General features: G+C 33.5%; 2 protein-coding genes and 1 non-coding gene across 8 annotated transcripts; all 3 read right to left on the reverse strand.

Moving 5' to 3' along the window:
• Positions 1-32: 32 nt before the first annotated feature.
• Positions 33-106, reverse strand: TRNAV-CAC (transfer RNA valine (anticodon CAC)). Its single transcript has one exon. It is a non-coding gene; the product is annotated as a tRNA-Val (tRNA).
• Positions 107-507: 401 nt separating this feature from the next.
• On the reverse strand, positions 508-6,170 carry LOC112744087 (acyl-CoA hydrolase 2). 5 transcript variants are annotated; one of them, XM_025793576.3, is made up of 17 exons: positions 6,017-6,170; positions 5,834-5,926; positions 4,301-4,368; positions 4,003-4,084; positions 3,835-3,881; positions 3,574-3,699; positions 3,359-3,436; positions 3,170-3,267; positions 2,661-2,763; positions 2,304-2,366; positions 2,166-2,221; positions 1,921-2,025; positions 1,612-1,668; positions 1,337-1,438; positions 1,188-1,236; positions 846-914; positions 508-761 (listed from the first exon to the last, which is right to left on the reverse strand). In XM_025793576.3, the coding sequence occupies exons 1-17, from the start codon at positions 6,033-6,035 to the stop codon at positions 684-686; spliced, it is 1,293 nt and encodes a 430-aa protein (XP_025649361.1). In that variant the 5' UTR covers positions 6,036-6,170; the 3' UTR covers positions 508-683. The 5 variants fall into 5 exon arrangements, with proteins under 5 accessions (XP_025649361.1, XP_025649359.1, XP_072071016.1 ...); XM_025793574.3 differs by lacking the exon at positions 2,661-2,763 and having other exon boundaries at positions 3,180-3,267; positions 3,359-3,432; XM_072214915.1 differs by lacking the exon at positions 2,661-2,763 and having other exon boundaries at positions 3,180-3,267; positions 3,359-3,432; positions 5,834-5,929; positions 6,017-6,140.
• A 1,458-nt stretch (positions 6,171-7,628) lies between these two features.
• LOC112744089 (beta-amylase 7) lies at positions 7,629-14,007 on the reverse strand. 2 transcript variants are annotated; one of them, XM_025793580.3, is made up of 11 exons: positions 13,508-14,007; positions 12,605-13,180; positions 11,981-12,265; positions 11,760-11,837; positions 11,324-11,527; positions 11,037-11,231; positions 10,475-10,639; positions 9,536-9,796; positions 8,682-8,900; positions 8,272-8,491; positions 7,629-8,010 (listed from the first exon to the last, which is right to left on the reverse strand). In XM_025793580.3, exons 2-11 carry the CDS (start codon positions 13,058-13,060, stop codon positions 7,982-7,984), a joined length of 2,112 nt encoding a protein of 703 aa, XP_025649365.1. In that variant the 5' UTR covers positions 13,061-13,180; positions 13,508-14,007; the 3' UTR covers positions 7,629-7,981. The 2 variants fall into 2 exon arrangements, with proteins under 2 accessions (XP_025649365.1, XP_072071013.1); XM_072214912.1 differs by having other exon boundaries at positions 11,981-12,320; positions 13,508-13,959.
• Positions 14,008-15,093: the final 1,086 nt, after the last annotated feature.

The raw sequence follows: 15,093 nt of genomic DNA on the forward strand, positions 1-15,093 counted from the left end.
TGAACTACAATCACTTGTAAAGTAAGAAAAAATGTCTGAGCCCGGGTTCGAACCGGGGACCTCTAGTGTGTGAGACTAGCGTGATAACCAACTACACCACCCAGACGAATGATGTTAATAATTTTCTGGTTTATGAATATAACTACTTGTTAGCATTGAGAATTTCATATTAAATCTCTAGAAATTTTATTTGGATTTTCTTTCGAGATACACACAATCTTTTATATATTTTTTTTAGTAGAAGTAACCTTCAAGGTATAAGAGTAAAAACATAAGCTAAGTTCTTTGTTCCTTAAACATTTGCGTTGATACTAATATAATTAAAAGAAAGTTAAAGTAAAAAAATATTTTATTGGGTTTTGCTTACTCATTACCGAGTTAAAAATGGTACGTCTTTATAGAAAAAGTAAGTTTTAAGTTTCAAATAACAATAAATATATGAAATTTACTATTTTTAAATCTTTAACGAGTAAAAAATTCGTTAAACATAACCAGAATGAAAATTGATTGAACCAATACTCCATATTATTTGTGAATTTAGGATAAGATTAGCACATCAATAAAAGATAACATTACCATATTATTTATGCATTTAGCATCCTTTACAAGCACTTACAACACTTATTAGAATAAAGGGATTTCCCTGAACAGGAACCACATGTTCGCCTGCATTTTCAGCTACCTCACAACTTAGATTTGATGGCTGAATTTGGAGTACTAACTTTCCTCATTAGACCTTCTTGAACCAATGATACAAGGTGCTGAAAGTAATACAGTAAGAAACAGTTGAATCAGGGAAAGAGGTTAGGATGAAAAAGGAAAAATAGTAACACAAAATCCCTTACTTCTCCCTTCTGATTGAACATTTGGCCTGAGACATAGCCACGCGCATTGGAGGTACTAGGAGAAAAGATCTATAGAACAAATCAAGTTTACCAAGACATTAACATCAAACAAAACAAAATTACAAATTAAGAAGTTTTCGGTATGTATAGTTCAAATTAGGTACTGCTCGATTAGTTGATGATAACTTTAGAGTGGTTGACAAGTAGAATGTATTGACTCTAACTAGCAGAGTTGTTGATTTTTCTAAAAGGAGAAGTTTTCACTAATAATTTTTCAATTTTCTCAAAAAATTAATCACTAGAGGAAAAAGATAATAACAATGGAACACTTATGACACTAACCACAAATAGAACCCAGTCATCAGCTCTTAGAGGGCGATGAAACCACATCCTGAAATAAAAATTGAAAAGCATTTAGTAGCTTGACACATGTTAGATATGGCACAAATGTTAATACTTATTACACAACAAACAGTGGAACTTGTACTTACGAGTGGTCTAGGCTAACAGCCCGGGCCTTGAAGCCCTTTCGACGATGAGGGTTTAAGCTAACTTGAAGAAATATCAGATCAGAAGCATATGCCACCACACACCTACAACAAAAACCACATGTGTAGGTTGTTAGTTGCGTTGTTCTATGAAGCGTTTGAATTTTGGCATAAGGAAAATGAGTTTGTGCAATGGCATTGTTTTAGACCCAAAGCCTTGGTGCCAAAATCGCTAAACCAAAAGCAGACGTATCAAATAAGAAACAAAAGACATTTACCTATGCAAGGCCTGATCATCTGAAAGTTTCCCCTTTGCTCTAAACCAGTATCTCAAACTGCACACAATTTATTTTTAACAAAGACCAAAAAGGAAATTTTAAAAATAAATAAAATTACACTATGTTTAGCAATTAGCATAAGAAGTTCTAGACATTAAGGCTCTATTTGGTGGAAGATGTTTTAAGAGCTAGGAAGGCAAATATAAATGTGTAGGAGTGGTACACCCATTGGCATTCTAAATCTTATAAAAATATCATAAAAGACCAGTATAAATGTAAGGGAAAAGGTGCATATAGCATAATGCTAACCTGGGAGGAGATTTGGTCTGAGTTGTTTTAGTTTTAGGCTCACAGAACCTTATCTCTATGGGCCAGGGAATGAACTCGGATGTAGCAACCTTGTTACGGTAAGTTCTGAAGCAACAAACTTATCATTATGGCACATAAAATGATCAAATATACTATCTAGAGCCTGAAAAAGTTAAAGCAAGCATATAGGACTATGTTGCATCAAGTAAGCAAATATAGGACTATGTGGGAATAATAAACCTTACCTTGGGAGACGAGGGTCAGTAAGACGTTGTTCCCGTAACTCTTCCATTGAAAGAAGCTATAACAGATATCAAAATTAAATAATGTAAAATCCAGATATCAATTTGAAAATTCTTGATCACTGTAAGCTTGGTACTTGCCTCATCTGGATTAGGGACAGATGGCATAGTCACTTCCTGGTGTTCAAACCCAATTTCTTCTTTCTGTGAAGTTAAGGAAATAACTAAGCATGTGCTAATTTAGAGCAGAATTCCTGAACTAGAGTTAGAGACATATGTTATAGAACATGTATTAGCCAAGAAACAAAAACCTAAATGCAGAGTTGCTATTTCATGAATTTTACCCATTCCAGCAAAGTTAGAATTTATATGATGCAATAAACAAAGTAAATAGTATTAAAGTCTCTATGACCAAATGGTCTACAACTATTAGAGCACACAATGTCATCATTTTGAAGGGACAATTATATTATTCCAAGTCAAGAAAATTAGTATTACTTGAAATGAAGCCATCAAAGTGAAAATGATATTTCCCTTTTGAATTGCACTCTTGAGTCTTGTATGAAGGGATGTGTCAAAAATATAACCATTCAAATTATCACTTATATTTATTTCTCTTGGATTAGCTAATGAACTAATCTTATCATAATAGAGATAAGCATTTTGAGCAAAGGAGACAAAGTTGAAGACATTCTATCATCACGCAAACTAGTAAAGGGAAGAAGGGGAGTTCTCGTATGCACACACACACACACACACACACACAGAATCAAGGGTGGGGTTGAAAAGATAGAATAGGATTTATCAAGAAGGGAGACATTTGATTGCCAACTAAGAAAGATAAGGGTAATATAGGTCATTAATAAAATAGGAGAAAACTTGCTTGCATAAAACAACATAACATGTGGTCAAGAAAAGAAAATGAATCCTTCAAGTAAGGAAAAAGCAGTATGAAGAAACAGAGAAGATAGTTACACCAAACTTTGTCAACAAAATTCAGGGATCACACATGCTTACTGTTAAAATCCCCAACAAGAAGAAAATAGGCATGCAAGCTATGAACAACTTTAAGACAATCAACAGATTTTGATGCTGCAGCCAGTGCCTGCATGTTACATATTATGTCAGCAGTTTATCAGTAGAGGCTGCTACTGGCACGAGTAGCATAGAAAGAAGATAAAGTAGTTTTACCATACCTGTCCAACTGTCTGTCCACCAAACACCTTCCCGAATTTTGGAGCCTTTGGAGGGGTGATTCCTCGGAAGATATCTACCTTCAATGATAAACAACAGAAAGACATGAGCTGAATTATGAATATATAGCATGTTACTTTGTACAACCAAAGATAAACCAGGACAATCACATCTGACTAGTTTCTATCTCCTCTTCTAGCATATACATAAAACACACCTCTATAGGCTCCAAATGCAATATATGCTCCACTAGCGAGCATGTATCAACAGGTTTTTCTTCACTCCAAATAGAATTTGGCTGTAGCAGTGCTGAGTGCTCATGAAGCAGCAATAAACATGACAACTGCAACAGCAAACAAAGAAAAATAATAAACTGAATTAAAAAATCCATTTTAATTAAGAATGTATCTCTTGTACTTGTCATTGCATACTGAGCTGTTGCATTGAAGAGCAACAGAATGAGAAACTAAAAAGGCACCTTAGTCAGAGCTATGACATCAGCTTGATGAACAGCATTTGCTAGACCTGCAAGTTGTAGATCATATTAGTGTTCTCACAATATAGTTATGCATCAATTTAAGGGAATATCTGTAATAAGCATATTAAGAGAATAAAACAATGAAACTATAAGAATGAAGTTGATTACCATAACCAAAATAGTCATATCTTTTTAATAGAAATTCTGGATGATTTTCATCATCAGTTCTATCCGATCCAATAACTTCAGCCTGCAAGACAAGAAGCCGACTTTCAGCACAAAACTGTCAAATCCAAAATTACTTGTAATTAAAAAAATTATTCACTACCCCTTTATCCATCAGTAGCTTTTACCCTTAAATCACTAAAAGCAATCCAATGAATGTTGTATATTGGCATTGTTTCTCTAAATTTTGAACATCCTAGCAGTTTTCAATTCTATAATACAGCATGTAAAAGAAGCATACCTCTCCTTCAAATATGAAGTAAAGCCCATCTGCAGGTTCCCCCTCACGAACAACATACTCTCCAGGCTCTACGCAATGATAACCCATCATTCATCAATCGAAAGCATAAAATCAATGTATCTATTGGAACACCAACCAATTTCCTTCGAATGAAACATCCGTCCAAGTTCGAATAGATTATTGAAATTCAGTATTTCATAAATTATCTTTGAATAGTTCTTTTTTAAATAAATTTTGAAGTTGAGAGGTGAAAAGCCAACCATAAAAAAGGCTCAATACTGTCAAGAATCTTAGTTGCATAAGTAGATTGTAGATATACAGAACTAGATTAGGAATGAATATTTTAGCTAGTCAGCTGCTGTAGCACCTATTATGAAAATTTTGGCATGCAGCGGAATGGCCTATAGAAGCCATTGTAATGAGAGTAAAGATGGAGGTAATTCAATAACTAGAAGATCTAAAAATCCATAAATGAACCCATTAAAGGAAATTTGCATTTTAATAGTTTTAATATAAACATAATTTGTAACATAACACTACAAGTCTATTATAGTGTCGACTATGTAGTCTACTTGGACAATATTGAGCTGTCCTGATAGTAAAAACACCCAGTAAAAGGAATGACTATGTTAGTCATCTTATCAAAAGTAGTATAAGCCCTGCCCATGTGTTTAAAATTCAACATAAATATACAGTCATCGTTTCAAGAAGGTTATATAAGATAGAGCGGCACCTGATAACAAATGGTAAAGGAAGATCAAGATTGACAAAACCATTCATGTAATATAGAAACAAAAGCAACAACAGTTCCAATTCATTGTAATTGATTAATTAACATGTTGGTTAACCATATTAAAAGACATGACCAGATAGAAACTAGGCAATCATTGGCTTATCAAAGTAAGATTCAGTTTCTAGTGGTTTAACTACACACACAAACCATGTATCAAGGTTGTTATATTACTCCAAAAGGAAAAAATTAAAGTTCCATGCTATAAACAAAATTGGGTAAATTACCAAAATGATACTTGAAATTTATAGTTTTATGAAAATATCTTCAAAGATACCAACGACAAATAAGGCAAAAGATTTAAAAATGTGACAAAAATAACCAGGCATTATAGACAGTACTTTAGAGATCGGATTGTGACATGGTTTTTTTTGTAAACATAATTAGGAAAATATGATCTTTTCATATAAAATTTGGTTATTTTAGTCCAAGTGAATTATTTTGTGATTTGTTTTTGAATGATCGAGAATTTTATATAAAAGGAAAAATTTTGCTTCGATTTTTGCCTATACCTTTTAAATAGTTATTCAGATGTTCCAAAAATTTTGGATTAAATGCACAAGTCATTTGCAATTGAAGTTCATATCTTTACTAGATGCTTTTGTGGCTACATGAACTTTCAGATATACCATTTAGTAGTTTACCCAACAAAATTTCAACATGATTCATTAGCAGGGAGTTCTAATCCATCAATCAAACAAGTTCTAACTTTTCAAAAACTCAAAATCAAGGATAATTATTACCATAGTGCTTAACAATCACAAGCTGAGAAATCTTCCTGACGGAGGAGCTAGGAAGTCTCTGTAGCAGAGGAACACACCCGAGGAACTCAAACACTGCTAAGATCAAACGAAACGCGCAAATTAGAATATTCTCAGCATCGAAATCGAAGAAGATGAATAGAATTTGGTGAGAGAGTCACATACCTTGTTCTTCCTTGGCCATTGAGCTCAGCCAATGAACCTAAAGGTAGAGAGAAAGAGAGAAAGTTACTTACACACTGCGAAAGTGTGAAGATCAGTGTCTTTGGCAGTGTACGGTCAAAATTGATCACCTTTTCTTACTGTCACTGAAACTTTATTTGACATTTGAAAATTATGTATTAAACACGTGAATTATAATTTCTGCGTTTGTAATATTTTATTTATGGCTGTACACCATCATGCATTAGATAATGGATTTGGAACTAAATTGTTTATGTAATAACTAATAAATAAGGAATAATATTTTATTGAATTTAGTTAACATCTGTCCTAAAAATAATAGTACATAATAAACTTGTCAGTAATAAAAAAATTTAAAAATTTATTCAATAAATACAAAATAAATATATTAAAAATTTAATTTTTTATATTTTTAATAAAAAAAATTTTAATTTGTAAACTTAATATATACCCTAAAGTACAAGATATGTAAATCCTATTTTATTTTGTCCATCACACTCATCATTCTAGAAAAGAAAATTATACAGGTATTGAAAAAAAAATTAATGTATAAGAATTAATTAAAAATGTATCGAAAAATAAATTTATCGTACAAGAATTCAATTACATCGAATTTATTCTTAATATATAAAAGTAGATATATAAGTTTATCCACATTACTTTTAAAACATCTTTTTCTTTTTACTAATGTCATATCAACAGCATCGTTTACTTGGCAAAATATTAGAATCAACCACTCAATTTTTGTCAAAATCGACTATTATTTTCAAGTCAGCAAAAAAAAAATACAAAAATTTGTAATAAAATTTGTAACCTACAAAAACATTCAATCCATATCCATATATTTATTATATCTCACCGTTATAAATAACACAATAAATTTATAACTCCAATAATTAATTTGTTAATTTCTATAAATAACTCATTAAATATAATAAACATTCATATTGTAATAATAATATTAATAATCATAATAAATTTTACGTTACAAATATTCAAATTTCATACTATTTCAACTAATTATATAAGTTTCCAATCACTATTCCCAAGAAAAATCTATTTTCGAACTACACAACATTTCAAACTTACTCAATGGAGTATCATTATTTGGACAATATCACCAAACAAAAAGACAATTGATTTCAACTAAAACAAATACAAAAATCAAATCACCAAATAAAAATATCACTTTATACAACTCCAACATCCAATTTTAAACAAAATAGCTTTTAAATTTAACTTTAATTTACATATATTTAATTTAAATTTACAAAATTTATTATATACTATTATTAATTTACTATTAATTTACCGTCCGCGCATCTCATTCTAGTTAATGTTTATGCTTGCAATGCTAAACGCTAACGACAATTTCATTGTTCTGGTATGTTTAGTGCGTTTGTTTCCAAAGCAAATTAATTTATTATCTAAAATTATTAATAAAAATATATTATTTTATATTTGTTAAAGTTTTAAATAAATTTTTAAGAATAATTTTTAAAATTTTTACAATTTTTATTCGCATCTCCAAATATGCATATTTGATAAAATTTTAGTTCCCATCCCAAATTTTAATTTCATAACTCCAGCGAAATATAAAATGATAACCTAGCATATAAACTTGTATACATCATAAAGTAGCATGTACGAAAATAATAGTTCACTGTAGCTAACACAAGCTCAGTGAGTTTGCACAATGATGTATGCACAAATTTTACATCCCGGTATTAACGGATGTTTCTTTGATAAAATACAAGAAAATGAATAAAGAAAAATAGCTTATTTTAATCTATTTCTACAGCTACTTGGGCATCAACTAGTATCTGTGGTAGCAAATGACTATCTTTACCCTTCTATGCTTATGTAACTGGCTACTCCAACATTTTCACATGGGAAAATAATACACTGTACACATTCCACCGGAGTCTCTTCCTTGCTTACTTGCGGTTATACCTGAAGATCAAGAACAGCTTCCCCTGCAGGAAATATATATAAGGCGTCATGAACCCTAATTAAAATGCAATCAGTGAGCAATGACAACTACTTCGGCAGCTACTTAGACTCATTTCATGTTCTATTGCAAAATTAAAATGATTCCAGTCAGAAAAGAGTCTCATGCTATGAATTTGAGTGTTGTATGTGCACACTTGTCAGCATGTAACTAAATCCACTCTTTTAAATAAACTTGATTCTTGTCAGCAACAAGCTAAATGTGAAATTTTTTTCGTCAAACTTACCATGCATCCTCTTGACAAATCGTTCAAACTCTCGTAGGTTTTGCTGTTCCATAAGTAATGGACTAAGCCTTAGGTAAGTGAAGGAAGAAAAGTGCCTTCCATCTGGATCATTCATGGGTTTGGCACTATCCAAAGCCTTGTTATAGGTAACTCTGTTTAGGCAAGGAAGTGCATTCTCACCGGCAACTGGTAAGCCAAGATCCCAACCTGCATTCAATACCTGCAATGCACGATAAGACATACAGATTAGGGTTTGTGAACTGCGATAAATCTTAAGCACTAAAACATAGTTCTAAACACAAGCAAGTAATCATAAATATTCTTTATATTCACGAAGAAATTGCTTATACGTACTACTGTACTAGCATAAGAAAAACAAAAGAGAGAGAGAAAAAATTGCTAACTCGTACTTGCCAGACTAATCCCTCAGGGTCAGCGAATGCCTTTGGAAAGACCTCAAGCTGGTTCAATGTGTTTAAGTCGGCACAAGCAATGTTCAAGCTAACTCCATTGCTCTTTAACATTTCCATAATAGCCACATAGCCATCGCGATTACATGGGTTATAATACCCAGCAGTTAATTCAGCAGCATGACTAGCAGTCTTGTACCACCAGTAAATATTTGCCAACTGTAAAGAAATAAGATATATATCAGGACAGACTACAAGGACACAATCCACAAAACACAATCAAACCCACAAAAACTAAAAGAATAACCCTACAAATGGACAAGCATTAATGTTCAGTTAATTGCACAGAAAGAATTCTTTCCCTCCACTTCCTTTTTCCCTCTCATCTCATTTTCTGGTGATTGGCACACTATTGTTTTCTGGTGGCTGTAGATGAAAATTTATACATAGCAATATCGGTCCATAAAACATACTTTTTTGGTCAGTGGTAGGGTGAAGTAATTGGCAAGAATTAATGCAACATTGTGCACAAATGGTGAGAGCGTTGCTTCTTGGAAAGACTTTCTGAGAAAGTTATATTTTCTGGATATGCTGTGAGATGAAAATGGGTTGTCAGAAATCATGTTATGTTCATGTGTAAAGTGGGATGCTTAAAAGCATTGCAAATTAAATACCTCACAGATAAAACTATAACCATATCAATCATGTGATTCCTTATGTTTTAAGACAAAAACATTCTGATACATAATGGTCAACGAAACTTTTTTAAAACTTAGATTACAATTCTGCTTAAAGAGAACCTAGATTACAAGTTCTTCCACATTTTATGAAAAGTTTCATTTTCCTTAACTTACCTTTGCAGCAATGCAGGATCCCTCGAAAGCTAATTTTGCCAGAGAAAGTACCCCGTTTCCATGATCAACTAAAACCTTAGAATACCAATTAAGGAAAAACCTGCCATAGAAGCCATCATAATCACCCCCATCGCAAAAGAAACCTGTTTCGTGTGGCTGAGAATTATAGGTACCCGCATTATCTGGTCCCCTATCCCAAATAGAGTGTCCCCGTGCTTCAGCTGCTTTCTTGAGACTTTTCAACATGTATTGATCATAGCACTGCCCATGAAGTAAGAAAAAATGATGAGCAAAGTGGTGAAAACGATACATAACACGCATCACCGAAAGGATGTCAACAACAGTAGGTGAATAGGAGAGGACAACCACAATCACAGGCCATGTATAATATGTTGTGGCAAGATGTTTTCTGAAGATGAAGTGACCATTAAAATTTAAGAATTTCTTTCCAATGAAAGACAACATAGAATAGCACAAACTAAACATTGCTTATAATCTTAGCCTATTCTAAGAATTTTCGTTCCTAGGAAGTAGGAACATGCCCAGATTTCTCCTCATTCTCTTAAAATCAACAAACTAAAACTCGTCCTCTATGTCAATGGAGGTTGAAAGGCCCTAAAGAAAATGTCAGAAAAACATGTGGACAAGAATAATTAAGGATACTACATATAGCTGAAACCATTTCTTTTGAGCCATGAATTATCTACATCTACAATAACAAAAAAAATCTTATCCGGTATCATAATCGATTCACTCTCTCAACTGGTTCGGATTGTTTGGGGGTGGGGGGAGGAAGGAAGTTCAATATATTGAATAGAATATAATTTGCTTACAACAGCCAAAGATATTTGAGCAAATAAAGCATATGTAACGAAAATTTAAGCCAAAAATGGGAAGACTAAATACATGAAAATATAGTATACTTACGAAAATAATTACCTGGAACTCACCAACACCAGGATATCTCCAACCATGTTTTACAGGACAAGATGGATATCTTAGCTCTCCGCACGGACCAAGTCCAACTTCAATCATAGAGATGAAACTATCCTCAAAATACTCATCAAATTCTACCCGGAAACTTCTCATGAAATCAAAATAGACCTACAAAAATGTTAGATATGAAAGTTATATACCTTAATTTTATAAGCATATCGTAAAATGGAGACTCTGCCTCATACTTTTCCCAAACATGATCCAAATAACTTAGACAGACTTGACTCGCTAAAAAATGTTTTATTTAAAATACTATGCAATGCCTTCACACTTAAAATGACATGATTTAATAATTACTTCAAATCTGGTTGACAATGTCTATAGAGATGTACCCTGTCATTAAACATATATTAGTTATTTCTTACTAATTGTGGTCACTAACAACAAATGGCTCCCCATGGACCAGGGTCAACTACATGGATCAACTGATGCTGCCAATATGCTAATAATAGAAGAAAGAAAAAAGAAATAGTAATGATGATTGTCATGTCAATGTCGTTATTACCTCTAAAGCAGTCCGACCTCTTAATACCCGTTCCTTATCTACTCCCCAAGAAAGACATTCAGGGTTGTGTCTTCCCTCTCTGTCAGTGAAGAAGATATCAGGATTGGTCCTACCAATTTCTGCAACCCAATGGGGCAAAGGAATGCAAACATCATCACCAAAATTGCCTCCACATTCATGAAACGACATCACAACCTGGCCAAGTTTCAACAAAGACAAGTTACTACCTGAGCCAGATTGCAGCAAGATAGAAACTTACAATGATTCAAGTTGCTAATGAAACTCACCTGCAGCTTAAGCTTCAGCTCATGCACCATCTGAAAGAGTCTCTTGTAACCATTCCAATTATACTCTTGTGGAGCATGTGCTTCTACTATTCCCCACCAACAATTAACTGTAACACCATCAACGTTTATTGATTTCAATACTTTCAGCTGCTTTAGTAGACCATCCGGATCAACAAGCTCACACTTTATATTGATCACTCCTAACTGTCAACAATGTAGAGAGAAAATGCTTACTAAACATTAAATTAAGAATTTCTGAATTAGGAAAAAGGAAGATATTTTTGTTTCCTCTCCCATAATAGTTACATAAATTTCCCAAAACAATATACACAAAATGCAGTATGCAGTAGGAACTACTCACTACAAGCATATGAAGAAACCATGATGCAGAAATTTGATGAAATAATGTGGGAAAGAAAGAGAAAAATTAGCTTACCGGTAGCATCACATACACTGGAACATATGGAGTACCGGCCAGATCACGCTCTGATAATCTGCAGGGCAAGTCAATAATCTGCAAAGAAAATGGTGTAAATTGTAAAATCAATGCCAACAGATTTACCAGCTAAAGCCACCATGTTGAATTTATAGGCAAAACTAAAGGGATGACTATGCCTTTTAGGATAATTATATATTGGCCACATAATTACCATATACCTGCTTCTCATGAACAGTATCCATTGAACCACTGCCAACCAAAGGTTGATTGTCTCTCTGTAACTCTCCATCCCCCACCATGGATGTTTGAGACCGGGAACTTGAGGATAGATCATAAGGAGATGGAGTTGGCATGAAAACACCTTTTGTTTGACATGTATTATACTCTAATGAGCTCCTATAGCCAGAAGCAACTCCCCTGATGGAAGCAGATGGAGTTGGTTGTGAAGGCACTGGAGAAGATGGAGTGACAACTGCAGAATTACCACCAGTTGGCCTTTGACCCTGTAAGGTTGAGAAGAAAAGGTCCAATTTGGGTGTTTTCTGAGATTTGTTAAAACTGAAATTTGCAGATACAACAACAGTAATAAGATTTTAAAACATCAAGTACTTTTAGCTTGTCATAGCCAAGAAAACAACTAAGGTACAAGTACTAAGTATAAGTGTCAATGTTTGGTTGTATAATAGTTCTCAGTAATAAAGTCCTTCAAAACATAACGGTCACAAGGAGATTTGAAGGATAAACAATACTCAGGCCATAGTCCACTCATTTATCATGGAAACCACACAAATATACACCAAATCAAACTCCTTCAGAATAAAAAAGTCTAGTTCAGGTCTCACCTGGGATCTTGGAGGAAAAGTAGTGCCATCAGGAAGAACCACCCACCCAGCTTCTCTTGCTAAAGCAGCAATAACATCATTTATGTCTGCTCTAACTCTAAGATTGTAGTTGCCATGCCTGCGAAGCCCTGCCAAGATCTTAGCGGTGATAGCCCTCCGGCGCCTCTCTCTTAGCTTTGTCCGTTCTTTCTCTTCTAGTGGTCTACATCTTCGAGCAGATCCACCTGGGGTTCCAACTTGTTCTTGAAACTGCTGTTGCTGTTGAAAACTGTTGTCACCACCAGCAGTAACTAAACCATTCCCACCATCAATCCCTACCATCTCCGAAGCATTTCCATGATCACCTCCATTTTCCTCTTCATCTCCATCCTCATCATCCTCTTCTTTCACATCCATCTCTATTTCTTCATCATCATCTTCGCTGGTTCCAATAAGCCTCTGCATATCAGTTGCCATAATCCCACTGAACCTTCAGTATCTCAATTCAATTATCTTACTGACTTGTTGATTGCCAATGCAATCAAGAATCACGAATTACATCCAGTTCAAAATCTATGACATTGGGAATTCCACATTCTGCAAAAAGACAAAATCAGCATTAGCACTTCACCAGCAGTACTAAACACGTAGCAAATTTCCCTCCTCTTTAAGCCTTATTAGTTCATACTTCATACTAATACAAAGAACAACAACAACAACCAAGTCTCCCTATGTCTACAATTGTAAAATTTAAATTACTTCATATCACAGTAAAAATAAAAAATAAAACCGCAAACACAATCACACATTACACTTAATTCACCAATTCCATTCCTCAGCTCAGCAGCAAACAATTATCCCCTTTTTTTAAATACATATCTACGAAATTTCGCGTTAATTTCACGAATTCCAGCACGATTTTACCTTCCATCTCGAAATCACAGCTCGATCAACAAAACTCTGGCAAATCCGTCTTCTGCGCGCCAAATTTCGTCAGAACCCCGCCGCGTACAAAAATCGCCGGCGGCCACCGCGGGTTTCCGGTGTGGATCGAAGGAGAAAGGAGGGAATCAGGATCAGGAAGGATCAGATCGAAGGGAAAGAAGACGACAGTGGCGTTCCCGGCAGTGAATTTTCCGGCGAGCGAGTGAAGAGGTGCCGCGCGTGCGAGCAAAAGCATGCGAGGTGTGCACAGGAAACTAGGGTTTCTCCCGCTCGCTCGCTCGTGCCGAGTGTGCGAAGACGAACGTGTTTCGAAATCGTGGCACACGAACGAGTCGCTCGTGTTAATGTTAATCTATACAAGTGAAAACAAGAAAAGAAGAATACAACACGAGAAAAAGCAAAATTAAATAGTAAAATGATTAAAACTCTTCACTTGATGATTGACTTTGTAAACCTATTTCTATTTCCCTTTACCTGTTGACTTCTTGAGATGTCATAAGACTCAATTTAATCTTTATGTTTCCAATAACCAATCAACTTGATCATTGAATATTAAAAAGTTGAATTGGATTCGCAAATTATGTTGGTTCTGCCATCGTCATCCATTAACATAAGGCTTTGTTTTACAATATTTTACATTTTGAAATTAAACATACGATAAAGTATTACTTTCGTCATTAATATTTTGAATTAAATTTTAATTTATTGTTTAACATTTTAAATGTTTTATTTTAGTCTCAAAATATTTTAAACGAGTTTAATATTGTCTCACAATTAAATTTGACATAAACAATTCATATATTTAAAAATTAATATAATATTTAATTTTAATACGTAAGTAAAATTGACTTACCAATAATCAGAAATATAAAAATTTATTAATTATTCAAGCTAAAAATTTAATGATAAGACAACATTGAATTCGTTTTAAATTTTTTGAGGTTAAAATAAGATGTTTGAAACATTAGGTTACATTTAAAAGATAAACTGAGATTGAGACTAAATTAAGTCTCTATATTGTGTTTGGTGCAAAATGTACTAGATTGAGTTGTGTCTTAGTATTATGTTTGGTTTAAGATAAATATGGAGATTGAAGGGTAGATTTGAAATTTGAAAAGCTAAATGAAGGTATTTTTGAGAAAAAAATTTATTAAGGTTTTAGTTTCTGTCTTAAAAAATTTTAGTCTCCAATGTTTTCACTTTTTGGAGGTACTGAAGTGACTAAAATTTTGTGTCTCAAAGCTAAAATTTTTTAGTTCTAGTCTCTGGCTACCAAACATAATAATGAGTTCTACTCTTCCAATTTCAGTCTCAGTCTCTAAAAATAAACATTACCTTCGGTAGCGTTTGTTTTTATGTACTAGGACAAAGACTGAGAGACTAGGACTCATAATATGTTTGTTGATCCAGAAATTGGTACTAAAATTTTAGTCTCTGTCTCTAAATTTCAGTATTTCAATACCTCCAAAAAATGAAAATACAGAAAAATGAAATTTTTGGAAACAAAAACTAAAACTTTAATAACATTTTATACCTAAAATACCCCTATTAAAATTAATTATTTC

The sequence above is a fragment of the Arachis hypogaea genome, chromosome 14, assembly GCF_003086295.3.
Source record: "Arachis hypogaea cultivar Tifrunner chromosome 14, arahy.Tifrunner.gnm2.J5K5, whole genome shotgun sequence".
Lineage (NCBI taxonomy): Eukaryota > Viridiplantae > Streptophyta > Magnoliopsida > Fabales > Fabaceae > Arachis > Arachis hypogaea.

Bases quoted from the DNA above. Each gene is read 5' to 3' on its own strand.
- LOC112744089 (XM_025793580.3), bottom strand. From the start codon at position 13,060: ATGGCAACTGATATGCAGAGGCTTATTGGAACCAGCGAAGATGATGAT. The intron at 8,901-9,535 runs GTAAGTTAAGGA...ATTTCTTTACAG, and splicing joins GATCCTGCATTGCTGCAAAG to TTGGCAAATATTTACTGGTG. The intron at 8,011-8,271 runs GTAAGTTTGACG...TATTTCCTGCAG, and splicing joins ATTTGTCAAGAGGATGCATG to GGGAAGCTGTTCTTGATCTT.
- LOC112744087 (XM_025793576.3), bottom strand. The intron at 2,222-2,303 runs GCAAGTACCAAG...TATCTGTTATAG, and splicing joins CTGTCCCTAATCCAGATGAG to CTTCTTTCAATGGAAGAGTT. The intron at 762-845 runs GTAAGGGATTTT...TATTACTTTCAG, and splicing joins TGTTCAATCAGAAGGGAGAA to CACCTTGTATCATTGGTTCA.